Source organism: Arvicanthis niloticus, chromosome 15 (assembly GCF_011762505.2).
Source record: "Arvicanthis niloticus isolate mArvNil1 chromosome 15, mArvNil1.pat.X, whole genome shotgun sequence".
NCBI lineage: Eukaryota > Metazoa > Chordata > Mammalia > Rodentia > Muridae > Arvicanthis > Arvicanthis niloticus.
In genome coordinates, this window is record NC_047672.1 from 66,227,461 (window position 1) to 66,246,624 (window position 19,164).

At 34.9% G+C, this 19,164-nt stretch overlaps 1 protein-coding gene across 7 annotated transcripts in view; it reads left to right on the forward strand.

Moving 5' to 3' along the window:
- The window catches only part of Pclo (piccolo presynaptic cytomatrix protein), a 323,641-nt gene that overhangs the window by 170,583 nt on the left and 133,894 nt on the right, over nt 1-19,164 (forward strand). For 5 of the 7 annotated variants that reach the window (XM_076913130.1, XM_076913132.1, XM_076913133.1 and 2 more), the window contains exons 7-8: nt 9,829-12,016; nt 16,462-16,637. In XM_076913130.1, coding sequence (XP_076769245.1) covers nt 9,829-12,016; nt 16,462-16,637 — 2,364 coding nt within the window. The remainder of the gene's footprint in view (nt 1-9,828; nt 12,017-16,461; nt 16,638-19,164) is intronic. The other 2 variants (XM_034518991.2, XM_076913134.1) reach the window with 1 other exon arrangement.

Genomic DNA, 19,164 nt, shown 5'->3' on the forward strand with positions numbered 1-19,164 from the left:
GAAAAGATTTGACATTCTTACTTTATATATACAAGACACTGTACCCTGTTGCAATGTCTAATGGATTTGAGATAGCCTGAGAGTATTTAAAGGAACACTCTATGAGTAGAATCATTTATCATTTCTTTTCCATTAAACCTGTGGGGATGGAGGATAGAGAGGAGGATGAAGACTTTCTGTGAACACTTATCTAATGGCAAACTGTGGAGGACATTCTCTTGACTGTTTCTATACTCCACTGCTACTTTGTCTCAAAACCTATAAGGCTTGCTCAGGAGGGACTTGCTATAGAGTGTGTGGAAGCAGGAAAGCAGCCTTACTGTTTCCATTGGCTTTTCAGAGTTAATGCTGCTTGCACCAAGTTTAATTGCAAAGAAGTAGATTATGTATTTCTTTCTGTATATTTCTTTGTTTACTTATAACTTCATATTCATTTCTTAACTCTAAGGTAAATGAACATGGTGAGGCATGTTTATGTTTTACAGAGTTATCTTATTTGGAGGAGCCCCTGAATATTTCCATTTACTTTCTGATTAGTGATTTAAAGGCATGAGGGTTCATAAGGATTTGTTTTTGTTTTTGTATATCGGCCTGAATAAAAAGTAATCAAGACAAGTCAATGTATCTTAGTATCAAGGAGCAAGCTGATAATGAGGCAAAATAATTTATCTTTGTTTATTTTGTCAAATCGTTACTGTTCTAGCATACATTACCATACACTACTTTTTTCTTACATAGTTATCCTACCCATATCTTCCAAGTCACCATTCCCTAAATAAATTTTGTTTATTTTGTTTTATGAAATATGATTTTTCCTATTCAGACTAAATCAGTGTGAGAGAGATGCAAACAGTAGCCTTCTCCACATCAGGAGACACATTCAATCATAAGAGAACAATAATCTCCCCCATGAAAACATTTCCTAACTTCTGTGAGTATTAGCTAAAGTCTTCTTGGACTTGAGGAGATGGTCGGCAATACATGACAACATTATTTTTATATAATGTGTGGTAGATAAAGGCCCTAAATGTAGATGAACATCTTCCATAGCACAAAACAGTGCGAAGAAAAATCTGATTCCAAAAGATTAGTAACAAGTGTAAAATATATATTGACTAAACAATTATATATGTGTATGTGGGGAGTGTGTGTGTGTGTGTGTGTGTGTGTGTGTGTGTGTGTGTGTGTGTATGCACATGTGCATGCCAGACCATGAATACCCATAATTTGTATATGTACCCAATAGATCATATTGCTCTTCTCCATTCTGACAGCCAAAACTATTCTGGTGACCATTGCAGGAAGACACTAAATGTCTTGCTGATGAACTGCTAGATGATATTTATTCTCTCTTGACCATCTCCTCTGACAGCTGCATTATCACTGAAGGAAATTAAATTGGGCTGTCACAGTTTCTCCTTAAACAAAAACCATACTGATTACTAACCAGTGAACTGTATCACCAGCAGAGCCAATGACTGAATACTGACACTTTGATAGTTTTCCCCTGTATCTCATATGCTCCGGGATAATTTGACCCTGATGTAATAACCAGGGTTGCCTTCACTATCTGGAAGAGAATGACATGGATGGACTGAGATTTTAATATAGATACAGTTTTCAAAGTTTTGTTTTGTAGGTTCCCATACATTCATTTATTTTTCCAGAGTTTGTTTCTATGCTTAGATCAGAAAGTCACTGAACCTGATGCTACTCATGGATGCTGCTGCATTAAACCTGATAACGAAGCCAGATGATCCTTGCTATTTCCTTGAAAACTTAGATTTGATTCATGTCCCTCCATGGAAATATTCACCTGCTTAAAACCATCCATTTGCTATATCTATTAGGTTCCATATTTGTTATATCTATTAGATTCTTCTTTCTAAAAGTGAAAATATAATTTTACTCTTTGGGTCCAATACTCCATATGGTCTTCTAATTTATCCCCATGGATTAACATAAAAGAGACTGGTTATTTTTTCTGGGAAATTCTACCTTTTTAATATCAAACTGTCTTATTTATTAGCAATTTTGTTTGACTTGTACTGTTTAATATGAATGTACTCTGTCTTCTAAAAGAAAAAGAATTTTATAGAAACTTTTCCTCTTTACTAGGAAAAATATCTGCAAAGACAAGATACAATATAATTATCTGATTAGTATTTATTTCCGTGTTTATAAAATGAGAGATACATTCCCATGTCTTTCAAGTGATATAGTTTATTACTATATCTCTAATATTGACACTAAGAGCTAGCTAAAAAATTGGTAGTGTAGTTATGTGTTTGTCTGTGTGTATGTGTGCATGTGTGTACATGCACATGCATGAATGAGCCCGAGTGTCTGTCTCTCTGTCTCTCTGCCTCTCTGACTCTTCTTTCTCTCTCCCTCCCTCCCCTCCCTCCCTCTTTCCCTCCCTTTCCTTCCTTTCCCTCCCCCCTACCCTGCTCTACCCTACCTGCTCTTCCCGCTCCCCCTTCCCCCCTCTGTATATGTGTGAACATTTGTGTTATAGACTAGCGATCAATGCTGTGTGTCTTCCCTACTTTCTCTTCATATTATTTAAGACACACTCCCTTGTAAATCCATGACTTCTCTGACCCAGCTATACTGGTTTGCCAGAAGGCCCATGGCCCACTGGTCTCTGCTTCCACAGTGCTGAGGGTTACAAGCACTTGTAGCCATGCCCAGCTTTTTTATGTGGTTTTTTGGAGATCAAGTTCAGATGTTCATGATTCCATGACAAGTACTTTACACGGTAATCCTTCTCCTCTGCCCTGTAATTTGTGTTGTATGTATTTTTAACTGAAGCAGAAACATACAATCTGCATATATAATCTTCTGTAATGTACAGTGATCCAACCGTGCTAATCTTTTGAAGTATTTTCTTCACACAATTTCCTAAAATCCTTTCAGTCTTTGATATTTTTATATGTAGAAGATTTTGTTATTGTCGTTATTGGTTATGTTTGTGTTATCTCAAACACACAACTATTGTGTTTCAGCCTCCAGATGCTTGGGTTACAGGCAAATTTTCGTTAAGCAAAAACAGCTCTATCTTATTTCTTTTAGTATAACAACCTTCATTATCTAGATTAAAAATTAACAATTCTTTGAAGAAATTTTTAAATTGAGTTTTGACATATACATATATATATATATATTATTGACTAATTTTTGTCTGGCAGTTATGACATTAGACAATAGTTGCTACATACACTTAAGTTTATTAAACTTTTTGAAAAAAAATGTTTATTTCTTCTCTTATAAAATGCCCATCAGTGCCAAAATAGACGCACACTCAACCAAGCACACTTAGATTTAAATCTACATGGTTAGTGATTTTTATAGTAGATGCACCACACATAATGTGTCTACCAGAAAAATGTGAACCAAAAAGTAATTTAAATAATCTATCACATAAAATTGACAAAAAGGGTAAAGGGAAATTGTGCAATTGTACAGGGAAAAATCTCAGAAGATCATATTTCAGAGTTAGCCAATAAAGATGAAGGAAACTATAAAATTAGTAAAGTTGTGGAGCTCATCTCAAAGGCTCTTTTATTCCTTTGCTGCCTTTCTTCAGTTTTTCAATCTATGAGCTTCTGGTCCTTTTTCAAGCAGCCACTGTTATGTTCTCCCTAGAACTTCATCTCAATGGATGTTTCCAAAAGCCGGGACAATCCTCCTTAGAGCCGTGAATCAGAACTGACATGCACTTCAAAACCTTGGTTTCTCAGATAGTGACAAATTTTGACCCCATTTTAAATAAAGACTTAAAAAAGTTATGGTGAAAAACAAAACAAATGTCTTAACATTGGGTCTCCGTATTTTATGAAAGAAACTTAATGACAGCTTAACAGATAGGGCCTACCCACTTAACAGAATGCACCCCTCTTTACTTCTTCAACCACATAGTAAGCTGACTCACCCACATGAATGTGTGCCCTGCGTGGTTTGGTATTCATGACCTTGTCTGTTCCCCCTTTCTTTGTTTTCTTCCTTTTTTCCTTTTCTTCCTTTCCTCTTCCTCTTCCTCTTCTTCTTCTTCTTCCTCCTCCCCCTCCTCCTCCTCCTCCTCCTCTTCCTCCTCCTCCTCTCCTCCTCCTCCTCCTCCTCCTCCTTCTTCTCTCTTTCTCTTTCTCTCTCTCTCTCTCTCTCTCTCTCTCTCTCTCTCTCTCTCTCTCTCTCTCTTCTTTTGTTTTATTTTTCCCTCATATATTAGACCCCACTACCTCAATTTCCCCTATCTCCTGCCTTCCCCATACTTACCCCCATCTGCTTCTCCTCTGTTTTCTGCCATAAAATTACAGTTAGGAATACCAACCAAACATGGCAAATCAAGTTGCAATAAGACTAGGCACCTCCCCTCATATTAAGGTTGGACAAGGCAACCCAATAAAATAGAAAGGGTCCCAAAACTGAGGAAAAAGTGTCAGAGACAGCCCTGGCTCCCAGTGTTAAGAGTCCCACAAGAAAACCAAGCTACACAACCATGACATATATGTAGAGGGCCTAGGTGAGACCCATGCAGCTCCCTAATTGCCAGTTTAGTTTCTATGAGCCCTTGTAAACCCAGATTAGCTGATTCTGTGGGTTTTCTTATAATGTACTTGACCTGCTTGGATCCTGCAATCCTCCCTCTCCTCTCTGTAGGACTCCCTGACCTCCCTCTAGTGTTTTACAATGCGTCTCTGCCTCTGTTTGCATCAGTTGCTGGATGAAGCTTCTCTGATGATGATTATGCTAGACTCCTGTCTACAAGTATAGCAGAGTGTCATTAGGAGTCATTTTATTGAACATTTTAAAAAATTTTTGGAAGTTTCTGTTCTGTTCTATCCTTGATCTCTGGGCTATCCAGCCTCTCGTTTCTGGTCCTCCAGGCAGTGTCAGGAATGGGCTCCCTCTGGAGGCATAGTTCTTAAGCTAAAGCAGATACTGGTTGCCAATCCCACAATTTCTGTGCCACCTTTATCCTATCTTATCTTGAAGACGGGATAAATTGTAGGTCTAAAGACATATGGCTCAATTGGTATCTCAATCCCACTACTGGAAGTCTTGCCTGGTTACAGGAGATGACCAGACAGCCTCTGTATCCCCATTAGTAGGGGTCTTAGCTAGGATTATCCTCATAGACTCCTCGGAATTGTCTATTGCACTATGCTTCTACATTATCACCAAGATGCTCTCCCATTCCACTTGTCTCACCCTACCACCTCCCTCTCCATCTTCCCCCAACCTGCTGCTGCCTGTTCCAATACCCACGCATCCCTAGTTCATCTGCTATATCTACCCTATTTTCCCTTCCCAGGGAGATTTGTGTAACCTCCCATTGAGCACTGCTTGTTACTTAATCTCTCTGGGTCTGTAAATTGTAGCATAATTATCTTTTACTTTACAGATAATATCCACTCACCAGTAAGTATATACCAGGATTTGTCTTTCTGGTTGTAGGTCACCTCATTCAGGATAGTTTTTTATAGTTCCATCCATTTGTCTGCAAGTTTCATGATGTTATTTCTTAACACATAAGCAATACTACATTGTGTAAATGTACCATATTTTCTTTATACATTTTTAGGTTGAGGGATATCTAGTTTGTTTCTAGCTATTATGAATAAAGCTGTTGTCTTAGTTAGGAATTCATTGCTGTTAAGAGATACCATGACCAAACCAACTTTTAAAAGGACAACATTAATTGGTATGGCTTTACAGTTTAAAAGGTTCAGTCCAATATCGTCATGGCGGGAAGCATGTCCAGGAGTGGTACAGATGGGTTCTGATATTGATCAATTCCCAATTTTTCTGAGAAACTGCCATATTGATTTTTAACATATTTGGACAAGTTTGCACTCCCTCCAGCAGTGGAGGAGTATTCCCCTTTCTCCACATCCTCACGAAAATGACATGTCAATATTTCTTATCCCTATTTGAATCTGTACCATATTCTTAAATTGCATTATTTTCATTATCTATACATCTATGTCTATATCTATATATCATCAACAAACCAAATAATGCATACTAAACATATATATACACAAATATAGATAGATATAGATTAGATATAAATAGATATAGAGGTAGAGGTAGAAATAGAGACAGAAATAGAGATAGAGATACAATGTTGTAGAAATTAGCCTTCTATCAAATGTGGAGTCAGTGAAATTTTTTTCCATCCTATAGGCTGCCATTTTGTCCTATTAGCGGTGAACTTGGCAGTACAAAAAATTTTAAGTTCCATGAGGTCCCTTTTATTAATTGTCAATTTTAATGCCTGAAGTATTGGTGCTCTGTTCAGGAAAGTTCTACCCGGTGCCAATGCACTCATGGTTATTCCCCATTTTTTCTTCTATAAGATTCCGTGTATCTGGTTTTACAGTGAGGTCTTTGATTCACTTGGACTTGAGTTTTGTTCAGGGTGACAGATATGAATCTATTTGCATTCTTCTGCATGCAGACATTCAGATAGACCATCACCATTTGTTGAAGATGCTTTTTCTCTCATTGGATAATTCTGGCATTTTTATAAATCAGCAGTCCACAGTTGTGTGAATTTGTGCTTGGGTCTTTAATTCAATTTTATTGATCAACCTATGAGTTTCTGTACCAATACTATGCAGTTTTAATAACTATTTAATACTATGTTCTATAGTACAGCTTAAAATCAGAAATGGTGATACCTCCAGAAATTCTTTTATCATACAGGATTGTTTTAGCTATCCTGGATTTGTTGTTTTTCCTTATGAAGTTGAGTATTTTTTTTTAAGATCTGTGAAGAATTGTGTTAGAATTTTGATGGGGATTGTGTCCAGTTTGTAGATTGCTTTCGGTAAGATGGCCATTTGCGCTATGTGCACCCTACTGATCCACAAGCATGGGAGTTCTTTCCAGCTTCTTCTCAGGTCTTTCACATGTTTAGATAGAGTTTTCTAGTTTCAGGATGACCTCCCCTTTTCAGCCCCAGTGTAAATTTCTGATATGACTTACATTTTGTTCTCCCAACAATTTAAATGTAATCAGTGACAACATTGTTCTCTGCAAAACATAACAGTGGTAAAAAAGAAAATCTCAAGTAGTCCTTATCCAGGCTGTCCTAAGAAATGACAATCAGTTCTTTCCAAATTGCACACTGAAGGTATATATACAAGAAAGACAATCCAATTTTTACAAAATGAAAAGTGAATAAATACTGTCGATCCATTGCTGTTGTTTATCTATAAGACAGAATCCATGACTCAGTAGTGCAAAACCAGTATTTTAAAAATGTTATTCTTATCCAGCAAATCCTTCCATGCTCACTGTCTACATATATTCAGAATATGACTCAATATTTTCCTAGATCAAGTTTCTTGCTTTTGTGAACCCCACCAGTCAAGAATAAGAACACTCTCCACAACTTAAAGCCAAATCTGAAGCAAGCTTGAATTAAATCAAGTTGGATGGTCTCTGGCCAGGTCCACTTCTCTGTTTTTAGAAAATGGCTCCAAGTCACAAGTCCAATGTCTTTTTATGCTTTCCAGTGGCATAAAAAGATAGAACACACAATTCACATTTCCCATCACATCCAATCACAGGCCAACACACATCCTATTGTATTTTCTGCCTGTGTACCTCTTTTCCATATGTAATAAAGCACATTCAGTGCAGATGGCCCATACAAACAAACAGTATCTGATTCTTAACTACAAACAGAACTTTTAACCTACAAGGTAGGTTTTTTTCCTGTTTTGGTCTCACATTGTCTGATATATTATAATATACCAGCCTAGAATCAGAACATTAGACTCAAACCTATCTTGAAGAAAAAAAAAATACTCATTTTTTTTCAGAAATCTTCATGTACCTTTTAAAAATACAACTTATATCTCAATATTCCAATGGATATAAGAACAAGTACTGCCCTTATTATTACTTAATGCTAGTGTCAGTACTTTGATAACTAGCTCCCCTCACAAAAGAATGAATGAATGAATGAATGAATAAGTGGATTTGCTTGAAAGATGTTTTGATTTACAAATTTTTTGTAATACTTACTTTTCAGAAGTCTAAGCCTAGAAACTAATACTTAGGTTGGTATCACTTTGTTATGATAGTTATCTTCACTATGGTCTTCTTCTTTTTTCTGTTTTATTTTTTTAAACCATAGTTAATGGGTATGTACAGAATTAAAACATGCTCAAGCCATACTTTAAAGTATAGTTTGTTTCATTAATTTCATTGTCAATATAATTTTATCACAGAGAGGTTTGAATACATAACTAGAAAATCATGACCAAATTCTGTCCTGTAAAGGTACACACTTATGGAGATAGCTTCTTGTGATTTAGTAAGGGATTACAATTGACAAAGCTTAACCAATTCTAGAAACTCTGATAATTAGCTCTGTTTCTTATGGGTACCAGGCATATACATGCTACACACACACACACACACACACACACACACACAATGATGCACTCAAGCATAAACAAAATAAAATGAATGTTTTAAAAAATGTCATAACTTACTATCATACCTAGTCATGAGAGACCAAATTTTCATTCATTTCACAGTCTGCCTTCGTCTGGGTAACACCTTACCAAGTCTCCACATTCATAACCAGCTGTGTAGTCAGAGCGAACAACGGTGAAAGCATTCATTGATACCTTAGCAGTCTTTGATGTATATTGAATATAATTATATCTGGAAGCTACAGAGTTCTGCAGAAATAATACTTTTGAAGTAATAGTTAATGAATACCTATAGAATTAAAACAGCTGTTTCATTTGACCTTCATAACAACTTCTTGACTTAATTATGCATAATATGTAAAGTGCACATAATGAGGATAAAAATTAGAACTGTGTGCAACATCTGCTTAGGAAATGTGCCTTATCCATATTTCATAAAATCTATATAGGACAGCAGGTTCAAACATGAATAATGGATTAGGAAATGATGTTTGAATTCAACAAAAACACAAGGATTCTGACAAATGTGACCTAATTAATAATAACTAATTTTAAAATTATTATAATAATATAATCCTAAATAACAAGGAAATAAATATTTTCAAACTTCATAGGCATGTATCATCTATTTTTGTCATAAACATTTGGTTATTGAAGGGTACGGAGAAACTGCACCTTTGGATTGCTAAAGAGAGAGAGGGAAGGAGCATCTTCTGTAGATCATAGCTGAGAAGGGAGGAGATTAAGCTCCAACTTGAGCATGTCTCATGCACAGCAGCTTTGAGGACATCAGTGTGTTGTAACTATACAGTGATTGCACATGTTTCTGGCTATTCTGGCTTTATGAATCTTAAAACTTGCACCTCTTAAAATGCAAGTTTATGACATATTAATAAAATAAAACAACAAAAAAAATCTCATGAGCTACCAGCTGTGGTTTTACCTGATTGAAACTGGCTCCAGTCAACTTTTATTACAGTAAATTATTTTGGCTCTTGTGATATTGCCAAAACAATCAGAAGAACGTAGAGTTGCTAAAGAATACCCAAATTCAAATAATCATGGTAATACCGGAAATGGCAAGATATGTGCAATGTGAAATGAGCGAGTGAGACACAACTCTTCAAAATAGGAATATTGAATTTCAAATGAGAAACACAATTGCAAACACTATAGATTAAGTAATAATCTTATGTTTATTAACTTGGATTGAAAATGGATGAAATTTTTATTTTATTGTGCTATGATACTGCGATTTTTAACTCGGTATTCAATTGTAAATTATGTAGGGCTTTTTTTTTTTTTTTTTTTTTTTTAGTTTTGATTTTCTTATGTGATAACAAAACGCTATATTTTGTTTACTTGATTGTAGACTAAAGGTTCTCAGACCACGACAGCCTCTGGTACTCAGAAAAAAGTGAAGAGAACACTGCCAAATCCCCCTCCTGAGGAGGCGTCCACGGGAACACAGTCAACGTACAGCACCATGGGCACTGCTTCTAGGAGGAGAATGTGCAGAACCAATACCATGGCTCGAGCCAAGATTCTCCAGGACATAGACCGAGAGCTCGACCTCGTGGAAAGGGAGTCTGCCAAGCTTAGAAAGAAGCAAGCAGAACTTGATGAAGAAGAAAAGGAGATTGATGCCAAGCTACGGTATCTGGAAATGGGAATTAACAGAAGAAAAGAAGCTTTATTGAAGGAGAGAGAAAAGAGAGAGCGTGCCTACCTGCAGGGTGTAGCTGAGGACCGGGATTACATGTCTGACAGTGAGGTGAGCAGTACCAGGCCGAGCCGGGTAGAAAGTCAGCATGGCATTGAGCGGCCAAGAACAGCTCCTCAGACTGAATTCAGTCAGTTCATCCCACCACAAACACAAACAGAAGCTCAACTAGTTCCTCCTACAAGTCCTTACACACAATATCAGTACTCATCCCCAGCTCTTCCCACCCAAGCCCCGACCCCATACACACAACAGTCTCATTTTCAACAGCAGACTTTGTACCATCAGCAAGTTTCACCTTATCAGACACAACCAACCTTCCAAGCTGTGGCAACAATGTCCTTCACGCCCCAGGCTCAACCCACTCCAGCTCCACAACCATCCTATCAGTTACCATCACAGATGATGGTGATACAACAGAAGCCTCGGCAGACCACATTGTATTTGGAGCCTAAGATAACTTCTAATTATGAAGTGATTCGCAATCAACCTCTGATGATCGCTCCGGTTTCCACTGATAATACATACGCTGTTTCCCACCTTGGGAGTAAGTACAATAGTTTAGACTTGAGAATAGGTCTGGAGGAAAGAAGTAGCATGGCTAGCAGTCCAATATCAAGCATATCTGCAGACTCCTTCTATGCAGACATCGACCACCACACTTCAAGGAATTATGTCCTAATAGATGACATTGGAGACATTACCAAAGGGACAGCAGCACTGAGCAGTGCATTTAGTCTGCATGAAAAGGATCTGTCCAAAACAGATCGTCTCCTTAGAACCACCGAGACACGGAGGTCTCAAGAAGTGACAGACTTCCTCGCGCCTTTGCAGACTTCCTCCAGATTGCATAGCTATGTGAAAGCAGAAGAGGATCCGATGGAAGATCCTTATGAGTTAAAGCTTCTGAAACATCAGATTAAGCAAGAATTCCGTAGAGGCACAGAGAGCTTAGATCACCTTGCTGGGCTCTCACATTATTACCACGCTGATACAAGTTATAGACACTTTCCCAAGTCTGAAAAGTATAGCATCAGTAGACTCACCCTTGAAAAGCAAGCTGCCAAACAATTACCTGCGGCCATACTTTATCAAAAGCAATCAAAGCATAAAAAATCATTAATTGACCCTAAAATGTCTAAGTTTTCACCCATTCAAGAAAGTAGAGACCTTGAACCTGACTATCCCACTTATATGAGTTCTAGCACTTCATCCATTGGTGGTATTTCTTCTAGGGCAAGGCTTCTTCAAGATGATATCACATTTGGCCTCAGAAAAAATATTACAGATCAACAAAAATTTATGGGCTCATCACTTGGGTCAGGACTGGGCACGTTAGGAAATACCATCCGGTCAGCTCTACAGGATGAAGCAGATAAGCCATACAGCAGTGGGAGCAGGTCCAGGCCTTCCTCTAGGCCTTCCTCTGTCTATGGGCTTGATTTATCAATTAAGAGGGATTCTTCTAGCTCATCTCTAAGAATGAAAGCTCAAGAGGCCGAAGCTCTAGATGTCTCCTTTGGCCATTCTTCATCTTCTGCCAGAACTAAGCCCACCAGCTTACCAATCAGCCAGAGTAGAGGAAGAATACCAATTGTGGCCCAGAATTCAGAAGAAGAAAGTCCACTAAGTCCTGTTGGCCAACCAATGGGGATGGCCAGGGCTGCGGCTGGACCTCTGCCTCCCATATCTGCAGATACCAGGGATCAATTTGGATCAAGCCACTCATTGCCTGAAGTTCAGCAACACATGAGAGAAGAGTCACGGACAAGGGGTTATGACCGTGACATAGCATTCATCATGGATGACTTCCAACATGCTATGTCTGACAGTGAAGGTAAACGGGCCTCACACTATCCTGTTACTCTCAAAACTCAAACTCTTATCTTTCTGCATGTTTAGTTTTTTTTTCTCCAAGGATTTATTCCATCTTTCTTGGTGCAATATGTGCATGTTTATATCAGTTTTATTTTTTGTATGTGTACTTCTTGTGTGTAGATATGGTGGCATGTTTATTTTTGATTTTTTTATTATTTCACTCTGTTTCTTGATTGTTGGCTTGATTTGTTTTGTGTCTGCATTTTTAAACAACTATTAAACAATTCTATCAATAAAATATGGTCATCCTTAAAATACAAAACTGAGAAGAATTTTATTCTGTGGCTCTTTGCACTTTAAAATATATTTTAATACATTTAATTAATTTTAATGAAATCATTAAGAGTTAGAACCATGTAGTAATATATTGTAATAGAGACAGGGGTTTCCTAGATCAGAGGTTATTCTCTTTGAGTGAGATTTTACAATAGCTTGAAGTTAATATAACAGAATTTTATCATTGTCATTAAACATTATCATTAAACATCTGTATTTCATCTCCCTTTATTATTAAGATTATTACTGACAAATTTTTACATTTAATGTTATGCATTAGAAATTTTAATTCTAATCATGGTATGAAAAAAATCATTTTTTAGTGTATGTAAAACGTTCTTTCCACTTAAAACTGATAGAAAAAAGAGACTACCTTTGAGAGTATAGTTGTCTTGATGTGCCCCTTTGACATTTCAATGCTGTTCCTTCTGTCACATTATCTACTTTTGCTCAAAAGTGTTTTGCTACCTTTTTAGTTGAGCAAGTATATACTACACTAAAGTTGCTCTGAAGTGAAAATTCTTCTGAATACGTTCACACACATATGTATAATTTACTTCATTAAATTTTTGAGATCCTATTCTGTAGTTCCTGCAGGCTTGAGATTTACTATGCAGATGATGCTAGTTTCAAATTTGAGGTGATCCTCCTATCTTAAGCACATAAGTGCTCGTATAAAAGCATGAGCCTCCCTACATTGCCTATTTATTGGTTTGTGTTTGATATATGTGGGGTCAAAGTTCTGGAAATAAAACATTTCTAAATGAATAAAAAGTTATTATTTCATTCATTTGTATACTCAAAACTACTACAGAATTCTAACTGTCCTCCCATTCTAATCTAATTTTCTCAGTAAAAACTCACATTAAAATGTTTTTTTGAAGAGTGTTTTCACTTTTATGCTATGTTCACACATAGATATGATTTTAAAAGACAAAATATAGAATGTTTCCTGAACTGAATAGGTCTGTGGGCCTAAAGTAAACAAACCAGTTCTTTTGCTTATGAAGTTCTAGCAAAGTTTATATTTAATCTGTTTTTCTTGTTACAAGCTGATTGGTTGACCATTTTTATTGACAGTTTGTCATTTAAGTAACACTTTCATTGTGTATATTTGTACTAGGCCAATGTTTGAATGAATCCACTTGATTATCAGGAATTATTACATTGTGTGAAAAGTTGCTCTTTAATCTAGTACATATTTTACATTCATTTCAGAAATGTAGATTTGCTGTGAAAAAGAATAAGAAGCTATTCAATGGCCATATGTATAAAATTGAAACAAAACCTCTTGGGATTGTGGAACAACTCATTTTCTAAAGGATTTATGCACATAGATGATAATTGCCTGAAAAGAATTTGACACCCAGTCTTTAACTTGGTATTAAACATGTAATGTTTATAACTAGCCCAAATGTGGCATTTATATTTTTGCATGCATATAAAATTAACTGACAACTTTTTATTTTTAAGTTCGTTGTGTAGCAGTAGTCACAAATGGCTGAGCTCTTATTTAAATAAATATCTTGGTATTGAAATACCAAGGTATTTATTTGAATATATATACACATATATATAAAATCATATATATAACTTATCATATATATGATAAGATAACATGTACCCTACATAGTATTAAAGCAAATAAAGATGCCAAAGCATGAAACAATTTGAGAAACAAAATGTGTTTTAAAATAAAGAAGACAAAACTAATTCATAAAATTATCAATATAATTTGATAAAAGGCTATAACAAATTGAATTACATTAGCAACTTTGTGATTGAATTGTAATGGGCATCTTTAAAATATGTGCACAGTAAAATGCTATATATTTTCAGTGTTAGTATGTCATGTAGAATTTTTCTAATAAAATAAAAACAAAGAAAAATATAAATCAGCCTGGAACAGAAATGTTACATTTGATAAAATGTGTCTGTAATATTGTTCCACTACTACAGATCAAATATGAGCTGTTAGAAATAGCTAACCCAACATATCTGGCATCTCCTGAGGAAGACAGAGTGTGATACAGGAACAGTCAATCAGGTTCCTTTAAGTTGATTCTATATTCCTATAAAAGATGGTAGATACCTTTTTCATTCAGTTATAATAGGAAAATGGGTCCTCAGAATTAGAAATTTGCTGATCAGTGTTGGATCAGGTTGAGGTTCTGTCATAATTGTAATATTCAGAGCCATCTAAACCACATATTAAGGAGTCGGATTTAAAATTCATTTAGAAAAGTTATATATTCAAATGAAATAATCTTCTACATTACTCAGGATCATACTGAAAACATGATAAATCATTACTTTCTTAATTTTTGAAAGTATGTGATAATATATATCTATATCTATATCTATATCTATATCTATATCTATATCTTACCTATATGAAATTATTTATCCTAATGGAGGTTAAGTATAATCTAGAAAAGTCACAGACTGATAACTTTTTGGTTTCTTTTATTTATCAAGTATTTGTTATACTGCATAATTTTGCCAGTTCATCCAAATTAGTACTGTATTTTATCACAATAATTATCAACTAAATTATGAAAAAGAACATTGTATATCTATAAATTAGGTGTAAGGACAAGGTATGTATTTAAAATTATCATAATTATATTCACCTTTTTTCTTTAGATGATGATAGTAACTCTATCTTTAATTCATTACACAAAAAAATTTACCAAACACTGTGCTTCATATAAGAGAGAGAAGAAAACTGAAAAAGGAGAAAGTCATAAAATACATAAATTTCCCCTTCAGAGAACTGCTAGTCTAATAGGCAAATCAATTAATGTGGCTGTGTATGTAGCCACAATCCAGGCATCAAATCTAAAGCTGATGAATCTCTGATACTCCACCTCTTATCCTGTGTTTACCTGGGAGAGATGGAGTGGCTCAGGAGCAGCAATTTGGAAGGCTACAGGTATGCAGCTGAGTCGTGGTGCATACACTGTTTGTCTAACCCTGCCAGCCAGTAAATGACAGAAATAGCAATCTCTGGGGAATTTATACAAGATAAGAAAGTCACAAAAGACAGCTTTAACAAGATAGAGAGGAGAGCTCACCTGGAGACGCTTTAGAAGCTGTCATTTCAAGAAAATAATATTGACAGCATCATGTATCAGGATAAGCAAAAGGACAGGTCCTTCCATCTGCCACTTGAGAAATAACAATATATTAATTGCAAAGGCTGTTAATTGAACACCAGCAATATAACCAAGAACTACCAAGAATAAGAAATGTATACTAAGTCAGTTTTAGCAATTAAGTAAAATAAAAGTTTTAGTTCCTTTAAAATATTCTTTAACACCTGAAAAGTACTGATAGAACTATGTGAAAATTTTAAATTAGTGTCTTAATGTTTGAAATGTGATTAAAAGTTCAATATACTTCAAGTTGTAGCATGCTGACAAATTAAAGAAAACGTAACTCCAAATTTCTAACTCAGTGTTTAAAGTCAGATAATGATTTTATTTATATTAAAATATTCTTATATATCTATTTTAGACATATTTTTATTATTAAGCTATAAAGTTCTTGTAGTACACATGTTTCTTGCAGTGACACATATGGTATATTAGAAGTAAATGCTCTGTTGACTTTAATTTGCCAAATAAATATCATATCTTCAAAAATATATTCACTCAGTGTTATAACCAGCAGCCATATGCTTCTGGTTGACATATACAAAAGTCAAAACTTATCCATATACTGCTGTTTGCTATATGCAAAATGAAAAATAAAAAGAAACTTGCATATGGACATACTGTTGCCTTTTGACCATACATGGTGGGTTGTAGGGTAAGGTTTCTATGTGGGAACCGATGGACTTAAGTTGAATGAAATTACTAATATATTTTGTTAATTTATTTATTGTCAAAATTTCATTTATATTGCTTTAAACTGTAAGTTTGTGTTGTTTTACTTTACTATGAGATGCTGTACGTTTGTGTGCCTCTCCTTCTCTAGGATATTCTGTTGTATGAAAATGTGTAGATACTATGGGAAATGTTTCTGGTTCTGATGGTGCTTATGTCTGAAATGCATGCTTTGGTTAACAAACCCTGTGCATGCTAATCCTGCAGACCATTTGCTTCCCTCTATCACCTGTATTAGTTGCGGTTGCAATGTATGATGTTTCCTTGGTCCCCAAAGCCTACCACTTGCGTCGGGAGGAAACAGATTGGTTTGATAAACCCAGGGAGTCTCGGTTGGAAAATGGCCATGGTCTGGACCGGAAACTGCCAGAAAGACTGGTTCACTCTAGACCTCTCAGTCAACATCAAGAGCAAGTAAGTATGAAATTTTATAGTCTCTTGGATTTGTTAGCAACAAGAGTCAGTTCTAACATAGACTAGTTTGTTAGCTTAACTATTTGCCAGGCAAGTTCAAGACTGTTTACTTTCAGTAATTAAATGAAGAAAGTGCTTTATTTAATCAGTTTGATGGGGATTGTGATGCTTCTACTAGACAACTGAAATGACTCATTCATGTAATAGATTATTATTACATGGATAGACCATCTCCAGTACTGAATTTACAAGGAAAATACATGCGGCTCCTGAGGAGGTCACAAGACCATTGTGTAATAGAAATCTGTGTAGTTGTTCATGTTTACTTATTAAAGGTAATTGAAGAAAAGTTAGGTAGGAGAGAAGGAAAGTTTCACATGAAAGAAAAGGAGGAAACCGATACTTTAAAGATCTACTATATGGAAATATTAATTGCTTTATAGTCACGTTTTAGATTTTTATCTTTTAACAATTTATAAAATAACTCTTTTCATAAAGTAAGTAATTGAATTTAGAAGTAAATTTTACAATCAGATGAAAGTCATACCAAAATTCATACCCATTATTTATTTGCTCATTCTGGAGGAAATGAAGTGATGCTGACCTTGAAAGAAATATAGTTGGGAATAATGAAAGATATTGTAAGTGGTTTTAAATAAATATTCCTAGTACATCAGATACTTCCAGGAAGAGTGTTCATTATGATCATTCATGTAGACACAAAAGACATCACTGACATATTTCACTTATATTAGCTCCTCAATTATTTTTCTTGGGGATAACTTGGTTTAAATGACAACCATATTTTAAACAGTTAAGATGATCTACTTGAGCTTAGTAAAATTTAGTTCACTATGTTTTAATTTAGAATATATTTATTATATTGAGGAGTAAAATAAAACATTTTTGTATATGTAATTACTATCAGTACAGAAATCTCATTTCTTCTGAAGCTGCTTCAGCTTATATAGTTAATCTATCAAATATAATTTCTTTTTTTTATTTTTTATTTTTTTATTTTATATTTTATTTACATTTAAGATGCCATCCCCTTTCCACATTTCCCCTCCCTAGAACACCCCTGTCCCATCCCCCCCTTTCCTTTTTGCTTTTATACAATTTTTTAAAAATGTTAATCAAAGGATTTATAAGTTTGGTAATGCTCAATCAGAAGCGTAACCCAATACCCAAACTAGATATAAAAACTATCTTTGACTGGTGGAGACATGTGAACATCAAATATAATTTCTACAATAAAATCATGTGGTCTGTTTTTCTATATACTGTTTCCTTTGGGGAAAATATTGACATTATTTTCTATGTGTTATAAATACTCTATTTTCATGTTTTTAGTGAATTCTTGTTTAGGGTTGTGTTGGCTAAATGTTTATATACTTTCATTTTCTTTCTATTACAATCATCAGATTATATTGAATTTTGTTGTATTGCTATTCTTTAAATTATGTCTATAATTAAATTTAAACTCTTTTTATAAAGATCTAGCTAGGAATGTCCACAATAATAAAACCAATATAATTATTATTTCTGGATCTCTGTAGCTTAGTGCTTCCTGTTATAAGAACCAGAATATGTTAACAAAATCATAGTAATAGCTGCTATAGAAACCACAAGTCTAATTCCTGTTGCTATCAAACACTGTTCCATGGATACTCAAGAATTATTCAACTAAATTATACCTAATATTATTTGAGAATACATTGAAATAATCTGTATCTATTCAAATACATTCCTAAAATTCTATTCTATTTAGATAGATAATACACATATTGCAGATGACATTTTGTTTTTAGTTTTCTGGTACTAAAACATTCATTCAGACTGTGTTTGACAGAGGACATAGTCCATGATATCCTAAATAGTTACAGACTAGTATAATGCCAATGTAAGGCAGGTAGTGTTTATTGAGAACTGCTTCATAAGATCCTGGCTAGTTCAATAAGTAGAAGAATAAAGATCCTTGATAGGTTAATGTAAAAAACATAAGGCATTTTCTTGCTAGTAGAAATCTTACATTTAAAAATGAAATTTATATTGGTATCCATTAAACTGTGAAACAATATGCAGTGATCAAAAGGACACATGCATAAAGTGCTAAACTACTGTAAATGAAGCAGCCATGCAAGTACTGAAGAAGCCAAGACAGGGAACATGGCCTGCCTTGGAGACCAAGTGATACACATACTGCTGGTTATGGCAATAATTTGTTTTCTAAATGGATTTTATATAGAAGATAGCATATGCCTTAAATAAATAGCTTTACAAAGTTTAATTACGTAAATTTTAATGTTCATGCTTTTCTGCATTGATATTTATCTTTAAATACTGTTTTCCTCTTCAACTCAAAATCTTTATTTTGGTCTAGAAGATAAAAAAATTACATTTTCATTTTATTCACTTCTTGTATATCTGGTAATCAAAGGTAATACTGAGCTCTTGGTGCCAATAAACAAGGATGCTGTTACTTGAAAACATAACAAGGATTTATTCTCATGAAGTGCCCTGGGGG